At 33.3% G+C, this 24,415-nt stretch overlaps 1 protein-coding gene across 1 annotated transcript; it reads left to right on the top strand.

Annotated features, from left to right (window-relative positions):
• Window positions 1–4,645: 4,645 nt before the first annotated feature.
• On the top strand, window positions 4,646–19,405 carry LOC149415837 (uncharacterized). Its single transcript, XM_089641803.1, has 4 exons — window positions 4,646–4,740; window positions 5,105–5,307; window positions 5,915–6,067; window positions 19,317–19,405. Exons 2-4 carry the CDS (start codon window positions 5,154–5,156, stop codon window positions 19,328–19,330), a joined length of 321 nt encoding a protein of 106 aa, XP_089497929.1. The 5' UTR covers window positions 4,646–4,740; window positions 5,105–5,153; the 3' UTR covers window positions 19,331–19,405.
• Window positions 19,406–24,415: the final 5,010 nt, after the last annotated feature.

The raw sequence follows: 24,415 nt of genomic DNA, 5'->3' as shown, positions 1-24,415 counted from the left end.
AAAGATCGAGTAATAAAAATAATCAATTTTTATTCATATTTTAATAATTATCTCCAAATTTAACAAACCTAGTCAGTTTTCAGTCTTAATTGACTTGAGATCATATTAAGGCTCCTTAATTACAGTAGGTATTACAAAAATCAAAACCAATAATTTTTCCTAGCTAATAAAAGAAACAGTAACAAAAAGTCATAAAAAAAACTTCTGAAAGAAATAAAATAAAAATTCTCACAAGGATCAAACTTATGTAAAATTACTGGCACTCAGAACATAGAGGCTTGGAACACTGAAGACAAACTGGCAAACAAAAGGATCATTTACAAACATTACTTTATGCCTGCAATGTTCATTTGTTGGGTGGGCACCACGTTTCACAGCTGATGTAGTTGGCTCACTACTGTCCGCCATTTTGTTTTTAAATCTAGAACAAATTAAAAAAGATTATAATACTAAAATGTAAGAAAATTATAGTAGACGGGTCACATAGGCCCGAGTATATTTGTATGGAAATTATAGTCAACGGGTCTCCCAGGCCCTGATCAAATTTTAAATGATTATTACTCACGTAATAAGTGCCGGATGACGCGACCTTCTGCCTCCTTGGTCATAACACAACTAAAACTGAAGCTACTGAGACGCGCGGGGATGGCACGCGCGGGGAAGGTGTTTATTCCGAGAAATTGAAGAAGGGGTTGGGCCTCTGAGACCCGACGTCCATAGTTAAAGGTTAAGCATGGCCAGCGATCCTAAAAGTTGACCACAGAGTTTAACTAATTAACCATGACACCGTATTTCCACAGAGATAGGCAGTGAAAATGGACCTCAACAGAACACACTATGTCTTGTCACATTCAAATATCACCTCATACATAATCTTCTATTATTGTGACTTTTGATATGACATGACCCGATTTAAGTATTTGGTTTACTTGATTTTGGTATGTCTTCCTTGGGAGTCATCAACTTTTTCTACCATTCAAATCCGCATCATGAATATGTATAACGATTTTACTATGATAATTGTAATGATAACTTAAGATTAACAAATAAAGTTACACATAGTTTAAAGATAAAACAAATTAATATACAACGCGATTCAACATAATTTTTAGAGAATTTGGATTTCGCTATTTCTACCACTTATTATTGACATTGATATTGTATACTGGACACTCTCTGATGTAACTGTGTACATGTCTGTTCTATGACTGTCTTGACATACCTATGTCCCTTTTGAGAGTTGAATAGTTAGTAATCGGAACATGAAAAAGGTTTTTCTCCACTGTGAGTCAGCATGTGTTTCATCAAATCTCCCTTTCGAGAACATGACTAATTACAATCGCAACATGGAAAAGGTTTTTCTCCACTTTGAGTCAGCATGTGTATCGTCAAATGTCTCATTTAAAAACATGAATATTTGCAATCGGAACATCAATAATTGCAGTAAGAAAACGAAAAATGTTTTTCTCCAGTATGGGTGCGACGTTCTAAATCTGACTTTTGCACGAGTGGTTACGATGGGGATAAGATAATCGTTTTCCAGCAGAATGCTTCTTCAGAACTTTCAATTAGTCAGAAAATTATTACAAATAAAGCTTAACAAGTGTAAGAAGAATTAGTTAAAAAAAGGAAAAAATGGCATGAATGAAATGAAACAAAGTAAGTCACTTTTACCTGCTGACTGTGTAATTCTTTCAGAGCGTTTTAAGCATTCATTATTCACACCCGGCAGGTCTACGTCAATTTCAATTTTATAAGGAACTGCTCGTTCATCTCAGGCCGTTGTATAACCTGGAGTTAGCTTTCTGTGATTTTATAAAATCCAAGAAGCATTTGAGCTCGGATCGCATCGCAAAAAACAATAGGTAGGTAGTCTGATTGCTTTTTGTGCATTCTATACTTTCTGCGATGACTTCCTTGATTTTTATTCTGTCAATTATTGATTTTGTGAACCATACCGGGTTGGTTGCACTTACATTTATTGACTTCTTAATTGGTACACATAAATCAAAAACACTTGTTAAAACATCATAAAAATACTCTACCGCAAAATCAACTTTTAAGAAATTTCCAGTCAAAATGTGACAGAATGTACTGCGCAATCTTGTATTCAATCGAAAATCAAAGTTAAGGGTTCTCAACCTTTATGAGGTTTAAAGCTACTTTTTACCAAAGACTGCTGAAATCAATTATATTGTGGTAGCGTTTTTATGCGATCGGTAACTTGGGCGCTTAAAGCTGGCTCTACACTCGCGCGCGAAGTCGCGCCGTGAATTCACGCCGTGAATATACGCCGCGATCCGCGCGTGAACTGTGTCCATCCACACTCGCAAAGTTTCAGTCTTGTTCGCCGCAAACCCTTTGTCGCGGGCCAAAAAACCGACAAAAATCGGGGAATGGCGCGAAGCGCGAATGCGAAGATTGCGAAGGCGTGAACAAGATCCACACTCGCGTTTCGCGGCCTTCGCGGCCGTTCGCGCCGCGAGTGTAGAGCGCGCATAAGACTTACAGCTTCGCAGGACAAATTGACATTTTTTTAGATTCATATTCTACTATTGTAAATTAATTTTTTTTGCGAATATTTTTGATTGGCGCATTTTTTAACCAATTCGCATAGTAATTTGTAATAAATCTCGTTTTTATTTTAATAGTTTTACATTTTACTGACTATAAGCTCAATTTAAAAAGGTTCTTTTTGTGATGAAAATTTTTGAAAATCTGTTCCTTAGAAATCCTCTATGAACCGAAAAAATTATCATGCAAGAAGAAAATAATGAGAATGAATTCATCGGGATTTTCAGTGTGACGATTCGCGACCTCTCATTCAAGTTGGTGGGGGGTACTCTCCCCGGGGGGTTGAGGGATTTTGAGTATGGGAGGGGGGGACGGGAGGTAAAATCGGGAGGGGGCGGTAGGTTTGCATGTTTTTTAAAATACTACAGTAATACGTGCAGTCAGGGGCGTATAACTCTCGCATGACCTTGTAACCCTGATGGGAGGAGTTATTCAATACCCAAATTCTTATAGACAACGCTGTTGTGGCTGAAAGCTCAGATCTCATTGGCTCAGAGCAAAAATTGTAGTTTGATCTCTCGCTCTCTACCATAGCGACTTGTGTAACAGAAAGAGAAGCTAAGTATGTGTTATGCTGCGATAAAAATCAACGGTAATTTCTTAGATGCCATTTTGGAAGTTGAAGTCAGTTGAAGTGTTTAGCGTAAATATTTTGAATTTTGAAAATCGTCTAACCCATCTAAAAATAATGTTGTCTGCTAGAATTCTTCAAGGTGATTAATTAATGCCGTGTTGTGTTAAAGGTTGCTCAGACGGATTCGATAATCCGGTGCTAGCAAGAAGCAACAAGAAATACGTTTGTTTGTGTGTGTCATTTCACAATTGAAAGCAAAAATACGGTACTTTTGGGATTAAAAAAGAATGCTTGGCAACGCTTAATCTTCCAGTCATCATATAATATCCTGTCTATCTCCACTAACTGAAAGAAGGACCCGAACCCGTTGTCAAATACAGGTACTAACCTCTCGTTCTTTGATACAATGTTCCTAATTCCTGAATGTACTTCATTGGCTAATAATTTAATTAATTTTTCTTTTCAGACCTATCCGTATTCCGACGCGATACTATACCACGTATTAGGATGCTAAAACTGCTAAAAAAAGCCACGATTACATCAAACAAGGTCATTTAAACCTCTCCAGAATTGCATCATGTAAGTATTCAGATTTAACCAGCATTTTCCATGATGTTTGCTGACGACAAAGCTGTGGAAATTATATGAAACCCTTGCAGGAGAATTTGAATAACTTCTAGTGCTGTGGCAATAATAATGAACACTTAAATTTGTTGAATATGTATTTTGTGTATATATTCTTGTATTTTTGTGCAAGGTCAAATTAAATCCTATTAAGTTGTTGCAGTAAGACTGGGTTCGATTCCTAGTTGAGACCGTTACTTTTTATTTTTCTGTGTCTTTTTTTTTCTGTTTCATGTTTTGTTTAGATATATTAGTATTATCTTCTAATTCAATGATAAATCAATGCTCAATACATCGGTTGTACTGACCCTGTTTTGTATTACTGTCCATTGTCTTTTTGAAAATAAAAAGTATTTTTATGTGTGCATAGCTGTGGGTTTTTTTATTTTCCTTTAACTGCATTCCAACATTTTTATTTTTAAAATATAATTTTTTGGGCTAGTGAATGAACGATGTGAGCTGGGTGCAGTCATATTATCTATGTTTGCACTTTTTTAAATGGCCTTGAGATTTATTTATGGTCCACAATATATTTACCTGTCTGGACCATACGACCGTTTTATCTGTGGTCGTCTGTGGTTAAGGGGGTGACAAAATGGCGCCATACAAAAAGCCCGAAGATATCGATCTAGAGAGTGGTTTATTTATGCGTGCAGTCGTATGACGCAGATGACGCTTAACATTTTTTTCTCTGAAATTCGATAGCGACACACCCTCCTGCCGCATACGAAAATATTGTGACGCATTTGAGGTGGGACATGGGGATGGTTAGATTCGCGGGAGTAGGAAACACTGGTCTTGTGTCTAGTGAGTGGTTTTTATCTATGGATAATTTCGCGAAATTAACGTCATTTTTTCATCGAACCTGAGGCAGGTATTTGCAAGTAAGATTGCTTATATTCATCGCTATTCATTTCTGTAGCGGCCGTTATTCCAGTTCAGTTACGGAATCATTTGGCGTTTTGTTGGTAAATAGTCGAACGTTTAAACTGTTGATATTACGTCTACCTATGTTTAGATTAGTATTTTGAAGGCATTTATTAAAATAATCTCAAATATATGGATTACCGGTATTTTGTGAAAAGCAGAATAGCGATTTATTTTTTAGATATACGAGAAGATTTATTATATAAATACCAAATGCAGAGTTATCCGATGATTGAGAACGATTATCTCAACCGTTGTCCTAACTTCAAGGTCACAATTTGTATCATTTTTTCCAAATTTGTGTTTTGGCTATGACTTTATTGTTTTGAAAGAATATTCCAACCGTAACCAAATATTAAAAACTTATTCAAATTAGAGTTCCGTTACAACTATGTTCTGTTTCAGGTATGTTTGTTCGAAGTTAAACCAATTGCCTAACTACCACAGCAGTGCCATGGATCTACCAAATCCAGATACTATATCTACCAAGACGGAACCAGGGCTCCAAGAAGAAGGCGAAGGTGAATTGTCGTATGCGGATATAGATTTCGACCACCCAGATGTAAAGATGGAATGTTTACAATATGCAAAGAGTACTCTGACAGCCAGTTAGTTCCATTGAATTTATTAAAATTGTAGGATGTTTAATTTGGATGCTCGGAATCCATGTCCGTTTTGAAATGTCGTGCGAACAGAACAGATTATGCTTATTCACAACACCCTCTCTTGGCGAAACTCATTTACCTTAAAATTAGTCCTTACCGGAAACTACCAAATTACGGTACTCTTTTAACTTAATTATATTTCTCCAAATAAGCTGTCGATTCCTCAAGTTTTCACCCCGTTTTATTTGGGACATGATGTAAGTATCAAGTGATATTTTACAGGGTGTAGTGCGGAATAAGGAAGTTCCCGCTCCGCAACTTGCACCCTTAAACACGTGTATTTGTACTTTGATTTACAATAATTGATGCTAGATTCCATCAACTTAAAACAACCGTATTGAAAGAGCTCAAGAGCAGCGCTTTTTATTCCTAAAGCATCGGTCCCTAAGAGACATCGGGGGTCATTCTTATATTATCTTCATTGACCTTAAACACTTTAAACGAAATCCTGCTTCTAATGGTATCTTTATTCGTTACTTTTTATTATTTTAAGAATATGTATTTTGTTTTGTATCAATGATCATTTCACGAATTGTTGTATTTTTTACAGGTAGATTTAATTTGGAGCCTGTTACCATCAAGGCGGAACCTGGACTCCGAGAAGAAGATGAAAGGGGATGTCCAAATATGGAAATTGACATAGACCTGCCTAATGTTAAAAAGGAATGCTTAGAACGTTTTGAAAGAATTGCCCAGACAGAAGGTAATACCGATTTTCATTGTAAGATTTATCAATTCGTGCTTATCCCATTTTAATAACGTTTTTACGAATTTTCTTCGTAATAGCAAATAATATAAGACTTGTTGAGCCTTTATCCGTTTTTTTTTCAAATTCTTGACAGATCTGAAGACAAATACTGTGGAAAAACGATTATCTTGTCCTCGGTGTTACTACTCCTGCTCTCATAAGTCAAATTTCACAAGACACATGCTGACTCACAGTAGAAATAAACCTTTTTCGTGTTCTGAGTGCAGTTATCCATATTCACAAAAGGGAGCTTTGACAAGACACATGCTTACTCACAGCGTAGAAAAACGATTTTTATGTTCCGACTGCAACTATTCATGTTCTCAAAAGGAAACTTTGACAAAACACATGCTGACCCACAATGGAGAAAAACCTTTTTCATGTTCCCTGTGCAACCATTCATGTTCTCAAAAGAGTAATTTGACAAGACACATGCTTACGCACAGTGGAGAAAAACCTTTTATATGTTCCTACTGCAATCATTCATGTTCTCAAAAGGGAGCTTTGACAAGTCACATGCTGACCCACAGTGGAGAAAAACCTTTTTCATGTTCTGAGTGCAACTATTCATGTTCTCTAAAGGGAGCTTTGACAAAACACAAACTGACCCACAGTGGAGAAAAACCTTTTTCATGTTACCAGTGCAACTATTCATGTTCTTTTAAGAGTAATTTGACAAGACACATGCTTACCCACATTGGAGAAAAACCTTTTATATGTTCCGACTGCAATTATTCATGTTCTCTAAAGGGAGCTTTGATAATTCACATGCTTACCCACAGTGGAGAAAAACCTTTTACATGTTCCGAATGCAACTATTCATGTACTCAAAAGGGTAGTCTGGCGAGCCACATACTGACCCACAGTGGAGAAAAACCTTTTTTATGTACCCAGTGCAACTATTCATGTTCTCGAAAAAGTAGTTTGACAAGACACATGCTTATCCACAGTGGAAAAAAACCTTTTAAATGTTCCGACTGCAATTATTCATGTTCTCGAAAGGGAACTTTGACAAGTCACGTGCTTACCCACAGTGGAGAAAAACCTTTTTCATGTTCCCAGTGCAACTTTTCCTGTTCTCAAAAGAGTAATTTGACAAGACACATGCTTACCCACAGTGGAGAAAAACCTTTTGTATGTACCGACTGCAATTATTCATGTTCTCTAAAGGGAGCTTTGATAATTCACATGCTTACCCACAGTGGAGAAAAACCTTTTACATGTTCCGAATGCAACTATTCATGTACTCAAAAGGGTAGTCTGGCGAGCCACATACTGACCCACAGTGAAGAAAAACCTTTTTTATGTACCCAGTGCAACTATTCATGTTCTCGAAAAAGTAGTTTGACAAGACACATGCTTATCCACAGTGGAAAAAAACCTTTTAAATGTTCCGACTGCAATTATTCATGTTCTCGAAAGGGAACTTTGACAAGTCACGTGCTTACCCACAGTGGAGAAAAACCTTTTTCATGTTCCCAGTGCAACTTTTCCTGTTCTCAAAAGAGTAATTTGACAAGACACATGCTTACCCACAGTGGAGAAAAACCTTTTGTATGTACCGACTGCAATTATTCATGTTCTCGAAAGGGAACTTTGACAAGTCACATGCTGACCCACAGTGGAGAAAAACCTTTTTCATGTTCCGAGTGCAACTATTCATGCAGACAAAAGGGTAGTCTGTCGAGCCACATACTGACCCACAGTGGAGAAAAACCTTTAATATGTTCTGACTGCAATTATTCATGTTCTCGAAAGGGATCTTTGACGAGACACATGCTGACCCACAGTGGAGAAAAACCACTTTCCTGTTTCGAGTGCAACTATTCATCTTCTCAGAAGGCAGCTTTGAAAAGTCACATGCTGACCCACAGTGGAGAAAAACCTTTTTCCTGTTCCGAGTGCAACTATTCATGTTCTCATAAGGCTAGTCTTTCGAGCCACATACTGACCCACAGTGGAGAAAAACCTTTTTCATGTACCCAGTGCAACTTTTCCTGTTCTCAAAAGAGTAATTTGACAAGACACATGCTTACCCACAGTGGAGAAAAACCTTTTGTATGTACCGACTGCAATTATTCATGTTCACGAAGGGGAGCATTGACAAGTCACATGCTGACTCACGCTGGAGAAAAATCTTTTTCATGTTCCGAGTCCAACTATTCATTTTCTCAAAGGGTACATTTGACGAGACACATGCTGACTCACAGTAGAGAAAAGCTTTTTTCATGTTCCGATTGCGGTTATTCATGTTCTCAAAAGGGATCTTTCACAAGACACACCCTGACTCACAGTTGAAAAAAGCCTTTTTCATTTTTTGATTTCCGTTGTTCATGTTCTCAAAGTGGATTTTTGAGAAGACACATCCTGACTCACATTAGAAAAAAATATTTTCCGACTGCAACTATTCATGTACACGAAAGTTAAATTTCATGAGCCACACGGTGTCTTACAGTGTAAAAACCTTTTTTCGTGTTCTGTGTAAAACTTTTTTTGTTCTTGTTCTTTTTTTGCGTCTTCTGTCGAGCCCCATGCTGACCCACAGTGGAGAAAACCTTTTTAATGCTCTTATGCTCCTATAAAGTGCACCTATCCTTGTTCTTGAAATGAAGATTGGAAGAAACACATGATTACTCACAGCTGAGAAAAAAGTTTTTATGTTCCCAGTGTATTAGGTAGTTCACTATATAAGTGGTTTAATAGTTACTTGATCAACAGGTTACTGGATGTTAAAATCGATGGTACATTTTCATACAAATTCACTGCTACGAGTGGTATTCCCCAGGTGTCACTCTTATGTCCAATCCTGTTTTTATTATTTGTTAATGATGTGTTATATATTTTCAATGATGTTCAATTATTAATGTTTGCAGACGACCTGATATTAAAGAAACATTAACGATTGCCATATATTGTCAAATAACTTGTCGAGATTAATTATATGGTGTCGTGATAACCGCTTGCAACTTAACATAAGCAAATGTCATATTATGATGTTTTAATCCAATATTTTTTCATTATTCCATTAACAATATGTCGTTAGTATCTGTGATGAGAATTGTTTGGGGCTTGATGAAGTCTTCAAAATAACAGACGCATAGTTTTCGTTTTTGTTGCACAAAACTGCATTTGTACTTTATTTAATGTTACGAGTTTAAAAATATTCCCGACCCGGGCAAAACACTTTTAATAACGGTCAGTTGACCATAATGACTGTTTGTTACTACTTTTAAGAGAGAAGAAGTCAAAAATCCACTCGGCGAGGCTTTTTATAACCTAATCAAATAACACACACTGACAAGCTAATTATCAAAACAAATACTGTCAAAGAAGCCAATTGGTAATCAAAACATCTTTTTTATCTATAGGCCCTAGTTTTACTCATGACCGCTAGGTGCTGGGCAGGACCCTGTAAAATAACTGGTGGTGAACTTAGCTAATAGCTCGTACATTTTTAACATATTGCCACCGCCGAGATGAGAAAAAAACTAGTGGTTTTTTTGATATCAGTACAAAAAACTTTCAACAAATATTAAATTAGCTCATAATAACTAAACTACCTAAACCTTAAGGGATCGCGAATATAACCTATAAAACAATCAAAAATATAATAACCCTCATACAAATACATAAAGTTAATCACATTATTCCATAAAATTAAGAATAGATCAACTCTGACAAATCTACTAATATATGAAAACTTTATAGCGAACGCCTTTGCAGATAAATGTCAAGTAGATTCGATATATACTGACTTCAGCAAGGCGTTCGATAAAGTTTGTCATAAAATATTAATAAATAAATTAAGGAGTATGGGTATAACCGGGAACTTTCTTAAATGGGTAGAGAGTTATTTAACAAATAGTTAGTTTAACTGTTTGTAAAGTTAAATGACGTAATATCGGATGCCTTTTCTGCCACTAGGGCTCCCATTTAGGACCAATACTGTTTATTTTATTTATTAATGACATAGTAGACGTTTTTTCTGATGTTGATATCCTGTTATTTGCTGATGATTTAAAATTATATAAAAAAATTAAAAATATTTCTGATGACATAATTTTACAAAAAAAATTTAAACAACTTGTTTAATTGGTGTATATGCAATAAACTGGCACTTAACATTAGTAATTGTCAAATAATAAGATTTTATAAAATAAAGAAACCGACAATTTATGAATACAATCTTGACAAAATAATATATTAAACTCAGTAGAAACAATAAATGATCTAGGTATTATTTTTAACTCAAAACTTACATTTATTAGCCATATAACTAATATTATTAATAGATCAATGAAGTTTTTAGGATTTATTATTAGAATAACCAAACAATTTTGTAACATTGATACTATTCGCATTTTATACATAACGTTAGTGAGAAGCATTTTGGAATATAACTCTACGATTTGGGCTCCACATTACAATATCCATATTCAAGCGATTGAAAAGGTCCAGCATAGATTCCTTAGGTATATTAATTTTAAATTAGGTATTCCAAGAGAATCCGTGGACTATAATTTGTTATTAAACTGGACTAATCTCGTAAATTTATCAGATCGCAGAAAAATCTGTGATCTATTAATATTATATAAAATAATTCACTCGGTCCTGGATACCCCTGATTTAATAGAACTAATACGATTTCATTGCCCTGGTTGCGCTAACAATAGACTGACTCTACCGTTCTACTATAATAACACACACACATTATCACATTATTACTCACCAATCAGTCGATTACACATTTTGGGAAATGCACATGCCAACATCGGCGACATTTATTTTTTAAAATTAGCGCAATATAAACATGCACTCAAAAATTATTTTTCCAAAATGTAATTTTATATACGCAATATGGACATGTTGAAATGAAATGATGATATTTCTCATTGTTCTTTTTTTGTTATTTTTGTTGTGATACACAAAATAATTGTATGTTATTTTTAAGTTTAAAACTACCATAATGTAATAATATTATTTTTCTTACTTTGTACTCTATTATATGTTTACTTATAAAAGGCAGTATAGCCGTTTATGTATTTAAAATAAAAATAAAATAAAATAAAAATAAAAATAAAATATGTGTTTTGGCTACGTTACTTTTGCTTGATTTTCGAAGCGAAATCAAATACATCCCGTTCAAATTAGAGTTCTGTTACAACTACGTTCTGTTTCAGGTATATTTTTTTGGCTAAAATCCAAGGTTCGTAGAAAATGTAATTAACAAGGTAAGCTCATCGTGGGGGTAATGGTGACCTAGATGGAAGCCCATTTTCCACTGGGTGAATTGAATTTACTGTAATAAAAGTGACAGAATCCATTTGCAATGATTTATTTATAATGCGTTGGTAATATTATACTAACTATTATGTTAAAACTAATGCTCGGAATTAAATGGTCTAATCCCAGGAATATTTGCATATAAATATAAAATATTCAATTGATAAAATTGTACCAGAAAAACAAACTAAGAACCAATCAAAAAATAAATGGTACAACAATAAACTTAGAAGCATGCAAAAGGAAAGAGACAGATTCTATAAAATAGCAAAAATAACGAGGAGCTGGGACAGCTGGGAAAACTTCAAAATCTATAGAAACAGGTATACCACTCAATTAAAAAGCATAAAAAATGAATACTACAGAACTAAAATAGAGGAAGAAAGGGGAGATCAGAAGAAAATGTGGAAAACAATAAAATCGTTACTGAAAAATGAAAATAACAGTATTGCATATGAAGACATAATATTCCCCCCTGGAACAGATGGGTTAAATATAGCCAATAAATTTAACAATTATTTTATAAAAAGTATTGAAAATATTAACGAGAGTATATTGAAAATATTAACGAGAGAATTCCAAAAATTGTCTATAATGTTCATGATGAAAATGAAGAAAGAAATATATAGAATTGGAATTTAAAAAAAATAACAAAGGAGGAATTAAAAGTTATTCTGAAACAAATGAAATCAAAACCCAGTCCTGATGAAATAACAATACAATTAATAATTCAATCATTACCTATCTTTTAGAATTACTTACTTAATTTTATAAATCAATCTATCACCTTAGGAAAGTTCCCTCAATCATGGAAAATATCAAGAGTCATCCCAATAACGAAAATAAAAAATACAAAAAAATTTGAAGAATATAGACCAGTGAACACGCTCCCTAAGTATGAACAAATACTTGAACATATAATAAAAAAACAACTTGTTGATTTTATAGAAAAATGGAATATATTATGTGAAGAACAGTGTGGATTTAGAAATAACCAATTTTGTGAAATGGCTCTCAATCTAGTTCTGGAGGACTGGAAACAAGACTCAGATAAAAATAAATATGTGATCGCGGTTTTCCTGGACTTTCAGAGAGCTTTTGAAACGATAGATAGAGACATAATTATTAAAAAACTATCTAAAATGGAATAAAAGGAAAGGCATTGAAATGGTTCAAGGATTATTTAAGTAATAGATATCAAACCACAAAAGTGGGTGAGACAATATCCGAACCTGTAAAGATTACATTGGGAGTACCACAAGGGTCGGTTCTCGGACCTATTATTTTTTTATAATGTACATTAATGATATGGTAAAAGTATTGAAACATTGTAAAATAAGATTATTTGCAGACGACGCACTGATATATATAACAGGAGAAGATTATGAACTCATAATGAACCATATAAATGAAGACCTACATAATATATCAATATGGCTGAAGAAAAATAAACTTAAATTGAATGAAAACAAAACTAAATACATGAACATTGGAAAACGAGTAACGCAAAAAAAAGACATATTGATAGACGGTTAAGTATCGAAAGAAGTATTTGAAATGAAATATTTGGGGGTAATAATTGACTCCAAATTAACTTTTGCTCAAAATAAAAAAACAAATTATTAAAAAGATCGCCAAAAAAATCTCACTGTTGGGAAGAATAAGAAGATTCCTTAACACAGTTTCCAGTAAAAATGTGTACAACGCTATTATTGTACCACACATAAATTACTGTAGCAACATCCTATTCTTATCCAACGACGGTTTAATGAAACAAATGACAATTCTACAAAATAGAGCAATGAGAACCATATTGAAGAAAAATAGATACACAAAAATTAAGAACATGTTGAAGGAGTTAAATATCTTGTCATTTAAACAAATTATTTACTTTGATACCATATTTTTAATCTACAAGATAATCAATGGCCATACGTCTAGTGAATTCCTAAGAAAAATTGATAAACTACAGAACAAACACACACATGAGACGAGGAAAAGAAATGAATTGAGACTCTCCTTCAGGAAAAAAACACAGAGTCAAAAGTTATTGATGCCTGGGGCGTTGAAGATATTTGGAGAGCTACCAGAAGAAAACATAAAAACATTTAAAATTAAAATAAGAAAATATGTGATTGATTCATTTTAAATGTGTTACTATAATTATATGTACCTATAACTATGTACCTACTTAAAATACCACAATAAACAATAAACTTACATATACATTTCATAACAGTAATTCAGTCTACATAATTCACAGATAATATACCAATTGAAATTTAGACAATACGGTAGGAATCAGGCAAGCGAAGCTAACGAGTTCGGGTTGCGGATCACCACTACATGCGCAGAGTGTTCATCTTTACGAACAAGAATTTTACCATTACGGAACCACACGAATTTATAATTAGCTTTTTTCGCTTTAATCCTCGTGGCTGCATGCAGGACCTTGTTTGCTGGTGTGAGGTGTTCGCTGACGTATACCGGTGATTTGATGCCGTCGATGCCTAGATGCGTTGAGTTTAGCTTGGAGTACATGTTTTTCTTGTTGTAGCTGACGACTGCAGCCAGGACTTCATCCGTTGCCCTCACGCTCGGGAGCTTCACGACGATTGACTTGGGCCTTCTGGAATCTGGTTTGATCTTGGAGACTCGATGATGGATCAATGGGGCGGGAAATCACGGTTCCAAGTTGTTTTACTATCGATATCAGGTTCTCAGATTTCTGCTCAGGTACGCACTGGATCTCGACGTTGGTTTCCCTGGCTGTCTGTTCCATGTGGGACATGCGCGCGTTAAGATCGCGCACTTCTGTGGTCAACTTAACATTCTCAGCTCGTAGACTTTTTATTGTGCCCAATGAATCAGATAACATTTTTTTTAGGTTTTCGTACTCGGTGGAAATGAAGCCGATGGAGTCTTTTATATCTGGCAGAATATTTAGTTTGGTATTAATTGTTTCGTACATTTCTCGAAAGTTTTTGTCGATATAAGTAATGATTTTACTGTCATTTTCCTCGGCGTCACTAGATGACGTTGATTTCTTTTGTGCATTCCTCTGTCGACTCATGTTTAGAGGAATTTAAATATTTATTTTGAATTTGAATGTAGCTGTAATCTCACAGTATCGCGACTGATGCACAGAGGGAGAATAAATACAACAAAAATCTGTTGGTTGGTTTGAGAATCGAACTGCCGCCGTCAATATAACGAACTGAATAGAAAATCGACCGCTTAACAAACTGAGCTACGGCCTGGTTGAGAGATAGTGTCAATTTAGGTCTTTATAATGTATGTACATATATTTTTTTTTTTTTTTAAAGGGAATGTTTGTCTTTCTTTTAAAAAAAAAAAAAAATGTATTTCAGTTTGTGACAGTGATAAGGCTACGGCCTGGTTGAGAGCTAGTGTCAATTTAGATCTTTATAATGTATGTATTTCAGTTTGTGACAGTGATAAGGCTACGGCCTGGTTGGGAGATAGTGTCAATTTAGATCTTTATAATGTACCTATGTATTTCAGTTTGTGACAGTGATAAGGCTACGGCCTGGTTGAGAGATAGTGTCAATTTAGATCTTTAAAATGTATGTATTTCAGTTTGTGACAGTGATATCTCTCAACCAGGCCGTAGCCTTATCAATGTCACAAACTGAAATACAGTGATAGTGTCAATTTAGATCTTTATAATGTATGTATTTCAGTTTGTGACAGTGGTAAGGCTATTTTGAAAATAACTTTGTTTTTACTGCACTTAACTCACTGTCAAGTTACTGATTGTTTTAACTTTTATAATTATTAAATAACGAGTATGATTGTTAAGTAATTTGGCGATCTGTTACATTAAACATAAAGTCACTAATAACTTTTGATATAGTTTAGGCACTTGGCACAGTTAGCTTTCACAGCTTCTGATTATTTTTATTATATACACTTTTAATGGAATGTAATGCAGAATTTGGCTATTATTAATCTAGCAGGTTGTTGATATTTAAAGTCTGTACCGTTTGATCATTTTTATACTGTAGTTTGTTTACTTTTGACTACGATTTATTAATTTTTTTTCGGAGCTAAGTACGTAAGTTATTACGGAGCTAATTGTTACATTGAATGTAATAATATGTAAAGGATAAAGTAGTTTTTCGATTATACCAATGCTCAAAAACATTTACCTAGATTGAAAGCGCTTATACATTCGTTGTGTTGTGGCTACAATTATTACCCCGAGGTGTCGCGGTGGAACTCGCGTGATTGTGTTGTGCTTGAACTAACTACATTATAATGTGTGCTTCTTCGTGGTCAGTGATTGGCCTACCTTGTTTTCTTCTTACACTTATGATCACTCAATTCAAACAGACATCATTCAGTTCATTTCAATTCATTTTTAGTTCATTATACATGTTTACCTGAAGCTGTAATTCGGAAACGCGTTTGGATGCAACATATGGGATGATAAATTTAACTGTGTGGGTTAAACCGTGTAAGGGATATTGTGTAAAATTTGCGCTTAGAAACAGGATGAAACGATTGGCAGATGACGAAAGAAAGTTTGTCCACAATGTAAGGTTGTGTAAATAACAAAGATAATAATAAGTCAGAGTTTATGAATATATTTTAGTAAATTCATTCGAGTGGGTAAAAAAAACAAAGATCTGAAAAATGTCACTTCTTCACTTGATTTTTGTAAATATATAGAAAATAAGGACTCACTTAATACGGACATTTTATTTCAACGCTCGTATTTTTACGTATCTACGATTTAAACAAATACTTTTTGTCAGATGGACAGTAATAAGAAGTAAGGATTTCAGTTTCTGGAAATATAAAATAATTTATTTCATAGCTGCTTAGCTAAATACTATATTTTGCTCTGGGAAAATGAAGCACTTTTTCTCATCAGTGAGTAATCACGTGTTTCTTCCAATCTTCCTTTCGAGAACACGAATAGTTGCACTTGGAACACGAAAGGGGTTTTTCTTCTATGTATGTTAGCATGGGGCTCGCAAGAAGACCCCTTTGAGAACATGAATAATTACACTCGATACGTGAGAAAAGTTTTTCTACACTGTGGCACGTCAAAATTGACTTTCGTGAAAATGATTAACCGCAATCGGAATATGAAGAAGGTTTTTCTTAACTGTGATTCAGCAAGTGTCTCATCAAATGATTCTTTCGAGAACATGAATAGTTGCACTCGGAACATGAAAAAGATTTTTTTTCCACTGTGAGTAAGCATATGTCTCATCGATTGACCCCTTTGAGAAAATGAAAAGTTGCACTCTGAACAAGAAAACAGTTTTTCTACACTGTGGGACAGCATGTGTCTTGTCAAATTACTCTTTCGAGAACATGAATAGTTGCACTCGTGTCATGAAAAAAGTTTTTCTAAACTGTGAGTTACTATGTGTCTAGTCAAATACTTACTTCGAGAACATGAATAGTTGCACACGGAACAAGAAAAAGGTTATTCGCCACTGTGTGTCACCATGTGGCTCGTCAAATTTGCCTTTCGTGAACATGCATAGTTGCACTCATGACATGAAAAAGGTTTTTCTCCACTGTGGGTCAGCATGTGTGTCGTCAAACGACTCCTTTGAGAAAATGAATAAATGCACTCGGAACATGAAAACAGTTTTTCTCCACTGTGAGTCAGCATTTGTCTCTTTAAATTTACCTTAAGAGAACATGAATAGTTGCACTAGTGACATGAAAAAGGTTTTTCTCCACTGAGGGTCAGCACGTGTCTTGTCAAATGTGACTTATGAGAGCAGGAGTAGTTACAATGAGGACGAGATGATCGTTTTTCCACAGGATGTGTCTTCGAAACTGGCAATAAAAAAAGAAAAAAAGGTTAAATACTCTATAAGTTTTATTACCTATAAAAAGTGTAGATAAGCACAGTAAATTCCTAAAAACGTTAATAAAATAGGATAGCACGAATTGATAAATCATACAATGAAAATCAGTTTTACTTGCTGTCTGGGAAATTCTTTCAAAACGTTCTATGCATTCCGTTCTATGCATTTCATTAATATCAGGCAGGTCTATATCAATTTCCACATTTGGACCTCTTTCATCTTCTTCTCGGGGTCCTGGTTCCAGCTTGATGGGAACAGTTCCCGCATTAAAGCTACCTAGAAAAACAAAATTACAATTCGTACATTGATCATTGATACGAAGAGAAACGTATTTTTAAATACAACGACTAAAGATACCATCGATCAAACGCGAAGAAGCGGAATTTTGTAAAAAAGTATTTAAGGTCAATTGACGGTAAAATAAGAACACAAACACACTCACTGACCAATAAGGTGAATGATCTGGGCAACAAGTATGGAGGTACTACTGAAATATTTATTGACTGCTGAATACTACAAATTAGAGTGGCGTTATTGGTGTAGTTTTAGTGTATTGTCTTATATGTAGTGTGGTTTTAATTTTTTTTTTTGTTGCTCTTACGTTTTTCTTAAATTGTTAAATATTAAGTTTTTTAAAGATTATTTTTCAAAATATTCTATTATTCTTTTAATCACAAATTTATATTTGTGAATTCATAAATATACGTTGTACGTGCTTTATGATGGATTACATCTATATACTCTTAGGATTTCCAATATAATACATTTATTCTCAAATGAACACTGCTTCTTGTATCAATTTATGTAAAAGCCTTTTTAGGCGTATGACTCCAGATGTCCCCAGGGAACGATGTTTCAAGAAGGAAAAGCGATGCTCTTGAGCGCTCAATACGGTTGTTTTAAGTCGATGGAATCTAGCATCAATAAATGTAAAGTACAAATACACGTATGTTTAAAGCATTCTACCTCCTTATTTCACACTAATTTTCGTATAAAATAAGGAAGTTCCCGAACTGCACCACGTAAAATAACAATTGAAACTTACCTCATCCCAAATAAAACGAGGTGAAAACTTGAGGAATCGACAACTTATTTGGCAATATAATTAAGACAAAAGAGAACTCTAATTTGGCAGATTCCAGCAAGGACGAATTTTAAGATAAATACCAAATATACTTATATACGACAAGAAAGGGTATTGTGCACAAGCGTAGTCTGTCCTGTTCTCACGACATTTCAAAATGGACTTGGTTTCCGAATATATATATTTTTTTTTTTTTTTTTTTTATTATTTTAATATACATCATATGGGTTACATTAATACATACATATTTTGCAAAATATAATATTAAGGTTCATATATGGTCATGTATACCTTATCAGAAAAGAGGGGCTCTTGTGCCTGATAAGGGAGCCACGATTCTTACTTAGATTCATAATTCATAATGAGATATAATAATAATAATATAATAATATATGTTATAATAATAATATATATATATATATATATTTATTTTTGTTTAATATAAGTTTTTTTGGAAAAAAGGTTTGATTTTATTTATTTGTTCTTGTTGGTTCGTAATACAGCGCAATTCGGAAGGGAGATTATTGTAGTTTTTTATGGCTTGGTAAATATAATGGTTTTGCATTTGAGTTGTTTTAAAGATTGGCGTAATAAATTGATTTCCATTTCTCATGAGTTTATAAAATTCTTGATATTCTGTGTTATTTTTTTCTTTACACATTTTTATAATGGAAGTTTGCTTAAATATATCATCAATATTTGGTACTGGAAAAAATTTAAAAAGCAATTTTGTTGGGAAAGTAGAGTTTTTTTTAAGTATTACTTTTATAATAATTTTTTGCGAGACTTTTACTGAGTTTAGGTTGTTTTTATAAGATCCTCCCCAACCTATGATTCCGTAAATAAGCAGGGAGTGGACAAGAGCATAATATACATTTTTTAGTATTTTCACATTTAAAATATTTCTTAACCTAACAAATATATATATACATTTCCTTATTCTCTTTACTAACTCCCTAATATGGCTTTTCCATTTCAGATTTTCATCGATGATCACACCAAGATATTTGATTTCAGAAGAAGAGTTGATTACAGTACACATAGGATTAAGTAGTTGACAGTTGATATTGTCACAATTTTCATCATGGATTATGATATTTACTTCGTGTTTAGGTATTTTTTGTAGTGAAAATAATACATATGTTGTTTTTTTAGCATTAAGTGTGAGTAGGTTATTATCAAACCATGATTTTAAGATATTAATACATTCATTTGCAAGTTTGTTAACTAGTTCCCATGTTTGACCTTTTATTAATAAAACAGTATCATCAGCATAAGAGATTAATTCACCTTTGATTTTCTGTTGGAAAATGTCATTTACATACATTAAAAATAGTAATGGTCCGAGGACCGTGCCTTGAGGAATGCCAAATGTACTTGTTAGTGGTGTACTAAAAGTTTGGTTTAATTTTACAATTTGAGGTCTCTCTGTTAAGTTGCTTTCTATCCATTTAAGGGCTAAGTGGTCAATGCCATTTTGTTTTAATTTTAATATAAGTTTTTCATGGGAAATGCTGTCAAATGCTTTCTTTAAGTCAATAAAAATTCCTATACATTTATTTGATTTGTCCAGGGTACTCTGAATACTAGATGAAATTTTTGCAATGGCATCTTGGGTACTTTTTCCCTCTGTGAAACCGAATTGATTTTCATTTATAATTTTGTTTTTATTTAAGAATGCAGTTAGTCTTTTTTTAGCAATTTTTTCAAAAATTTTCGATATATTAGATAAGAGTGAAATGGGTCTATAATTAGAAATGTCCTCCGGGCTACCGGACTTAAATATTGGAGAGATTATGGTTTTCTTATACGTGCTCGGGAAAACTCCTGTCTTAAAGCTATTGTTTATAATATGAGAGATTGGTGTAGAAACATAATTTTTAATGATTTTTAGTGTTTTTACGGTGAGACCGTCAAATCCCGGAGCAGAACCACCTCGCATTTTTGATATAATTTGTACAATTTCAGACGGATTGGTTGGTTCGAAGAGTTCAAGTTTAGTTTCTATATTCGAAATATTTTCAATATACATATTATTTATTTTTTTCACGGTAATTTTTTCTGCTAGACTCTTTCCTATATTTGCAAAGAAATCATTAAAAGCGTTTGCTCCTTTTTTAGGTTCTTCAATACAGTTAATTATGTTATTGTTTTGTATTACACTCTTAATAGTATTACTTTTGGTTTTTTGTTTATTTTCCATGATTTCATTGATTATATTCCAAACTTTCTTACTGTCATTTTCAGAATCATCAAGTTTGTTTTTATAATAAATTTCTTTCGTGTTTTTTATGAGCGTGGTTAATTTATTTTTGTATTCTCTAAAATGAACATTTAATTTAATGTCTAGTGGTTTTTTTTTGTTTCTTTATAAAGCCATTCTTTGTGTCTTATGGACACAACAAGCCCATGTGTTATCCACGGTTTGATTTTACGAAATTTTGCTGTATTTCCTTTTGGAATAATTTGTTTTGAATCATTTATAAAGTTTGTTAATCTATTTTCAAATATTTTACAGCACTCGTGGACGTTTTCACTTCGGAGAATATCTAACCATAATTCCGATGACAATTTATTTTTCAAAGATTCGATATTAACAACAGATATTTCTTTCTTATTATTAGCAGTTTATCCGCAATGTTGGTTTATCGCCTGAGGTGATAATGAGGTGATTAATTGATATCCAAATTAAACATCCTACATTTTCAATATATTCAATGAAACTAACTGGCTGACCGACTACAATCCGCATATTGCGAAAATTCCTTCTTTAGATCTGGGAGGTCGAAATCCATATCCGTATACGACATTTCACCTCCGCCTTCTTCTTGGGGACCTGGTTCCGTCTTGATAGATATAGTCTCTGGATTGAGTAGATCCATGGCACTGATGTGGTAGCGTTTGGTAATTGTTTTGACCTCAAACAAATATACCTGAAACAGAACACAGAGTTAACGGCACACTAATTAAATGACTTTTTAAAATTTGGTTACGATTAAAATATTCTGTCAAAACAATAAAGTCGTAGCCAAGACACTTATTCAGAAAAAAATGATACAAATTGTGACTTTAAAGTTATTACAAAGTTTGAGAGAATCGTTTGGAATATAAACAATCCTTCTTTCTAATAACTATCATAATTTGGGATTAAGTTAAACAGAGTTTAGTTACAGGAAGTAACCACTGTCCGTTTAGAAAACATGCGTCAACAAAATTTGCAGGTTATGCATAGACAATAATGAAGTCATAGACAATGATTATAATTCCATGAATCTGGTATAAGGTTAATAGTAATTTAATTCAATTTGCGTTTTATTTACTGCAGGGACTGCAGATCTTCAATTTAAGGCGATTTAAGAAAAATGACATTCAATCCGTTCAATCGTCCGTAGATGTATAATTTCCTAAGTACTATACTAGTGTTTAAAAAAAAAATCGATAATCCGAGAATTCTTTACATCTAGTATTGAGTAAGACACAATATCAGAATGAGTTTGAATAAGGTTATCAATTTCCAAAATGAGGTGTTGAAGTATCCAACCTCAAATGAGGTGAGGTGTCACAATATTAACCTATACGTCAGGAGGGGTTCATTGAATTTCAGAAAAAAAAAATGGATCGTCTAGTTCCCACTATAAAAAATAAATATTTTAGCATATCAGAATTACTAACCATGAAATGAAACGATTTCAATGTACTAAATGCATTATGTTGTCATAAATGCATCTGCACTGGATATCGGTAGATTTAGTGGTTCATCGTTCGTAGTGATGGAATGGATCGAAACATTAACATGATCGCAAGATCAAAAGAATCGAGTGATTAATTGATTTAATTGCTGTGACTTCATCGGGAGTACTAGCTGTGGACAGAGCCAGATTATGATGGGGTGGAGTGAGGGGGGGGCACATAGACAAAGCGGGAGTCGCTATATGCACAGCGACTAGTCGACAGGGGGCGTGGCCAACATATCCGAGCATACCCGAAGTGAAGTGTTTCGGCGCTTTATTTGAAATTGGTTCTCCGCTCAGATTTTTTTTGTGACATCACGGCCGAGCATTTCCGAATATTGCCGAGCAGCCGATAGCTAATTTTCATCTTTAGTTTCATACAATTCTTGCACCGTGATTTTATTTGGTTAGATTACATTACTATATGGCCAATATCATAAAGTCGATTAGAAAGCCTCAATAAAGACTGTTTGGTATGGCAACCACATTCTAATTCCTGCAAATATAATTAATTTTGGACAATAAAAGACTTGTGGTAGGCCCTTTGTTCAACTTTTGTACAGATTCGTACTAGGTCTATAATATATACTCAAAGTATCTAATCTTTTTACATTACAAAACAGTACACCTATGGGAAAGTAAAACTAGCATTACTACATTTACATTTACAGATACATTTTTACTAGTTTCTGACACCTCAGATATTCAGATACTTTCAGATACTTTATTTTCGAAGTGAACTTCTTTACCGATTTTCTCTAGGGTTTTTTTTTAATTTTTTTTTTAAATTTACATAATAAGAACATATTTCAATAAAAATTAACATTTTTACCTTTACAAGAGTCAAAAACTCGTGTGTAAAGGGAAAATAATAAAAACTTAACATACATATGAAATAGAAGAAAAAAAGAATCATAAAAAACATATAAAGTGAAGAGATTTTAGTTTTTTTATACAATAATTTATCAAATAATATAGTTAGATATCATCGTCATTCTAATTCGTTAAATTATTTATTGTAGTGAAGTTAATTTTATTTTTAAATTTATTAAAGTCCGGTTCTAATCTCATCTCTGTCGTTAATTTATTAAACCATACCACTCCAGTGTACGTGTAATAGTGTTGTGCAAAACTGGTATGCATTAATGGAGTCCATAAGCGACCCATTGTATTTTGCCTATTGCTCTCGACACGAACCATGGCATGGTGTGACTTCTTATATAGATCTTTGTGGATTTGAAGTAGCGTATTTTTCGTATATGTATTTTTTAGTGATGGGACTTGAAAATCTTGGAAAAGTTGTAAGGTTGGGTAGTCTGATGGTTTTTTTATTAAAATTTTTATTAACAGCCTTTGAGTGATTTCCAGCGGTAAAAGTGATGATTTGTAAGCTCCCCCCCACGCAACGATACCATACTGTATTATTGAATGGGCTAGAGCGTAGTAAATATTTTAAAGAAATTTTTAAGTTAAGTATATTTCTTAGACTAATAAATATGTAAATGAGTTTTCTTAATCTATTTATGGTATTGTTTATGTGAGTTTTCCACTTAAGTTGACTATCTATTATTACACCTAAATATTTAATTTCATTTTTATTTCCTATGGATAAACAGTCATTATTTTGGCAAGTAGATTTTTTTGATATGCATTTTTTTAATGTATTTTAATATTTAATGTAATAAAAGGGTTTATTTTGTTTATACTAAAAATTATATAATATGTTTTTTCAATATTTAATGTTAATAAGTTTTTATCAAACCATTCTTTTAACGTATTGATATCATTGTTAGCAACTATTTCAAGTTCTTTCAATGAATTCGCTTGAAATATAATTGCAGTATCATCTGCATATGAAATGAGTTTTCCTGTTAATGGTAATTTAAAGATATTATTAACATATAATATGAATAGAAGAGGGCCCAATATCGTGCCTTGTGGTATTCCAAAGTCACTTGTGTTCGGTTCACTGAGAGTGTTATTTATTTTTACATATTGATTTCTAGAGTTCAGGAAACTTTCTATCCACATTTTGGCATTATCTATAATTCCTATTTTGTTAAGCTTGTAGAGTAATTTTTTGTGACTTATGCTGTCGAAGGCTTTCTTTAGGTCTATGAATATTGCAAGAGATTTTTTGCCTTTGTCTAGTGCTTGATGTATTTTTGTTGTTAAATCTATGATTGCGTCCTGTGTGCTTATTTTTTCGCGAAATCCAAATTGTTGGTCACTCAATATACTATTAGTTTTAATAAATTTTAGCAGTTGCTTTTTTGCTACCTTTTCAAAATTTTTTGAGATATTTGATAATACTGATATAGGTCGGTAGTTATTAATTTCTTTAGTA

Source organism: Hesperophylax consimilis, chromosome 17, assembly GCF_061612785.1.
Source record: "Hesperophylax consimilis isolate HC1 chromosome 17, BYU_Hcon_1.0, whole genome shotgun sequence".
In the NCBI taxonomy this organism is placed as follows: Eukaryota; Metazoa; Arthropoda; class Insecta; order Trichoptera; family Limnephilidae; genus Hesperophylax; species Hesperophylax consimilis.
Note: the sequence above shows the minus strand (reverse complement) of the source record. Positions and strands in the feature narration are given on the sequence as shown.

Bases quoted from the DNA above. Each gene is read 5' to 3' on its own strand.
- LOC149415837 (XM_089641803.1), top strand. From the start codon at position 5,154: ATGGATCTACCAAATCCAGATACTATATCTACCAAGACGGAACCAGGG. The intron at 5,308-5,914 runs GTTAGTTCCATT...TATTTTTTACAG, and splicing joins AAAGAGTACTCTGACAGCCA to GTAGATTTAATTTGGAGCCT.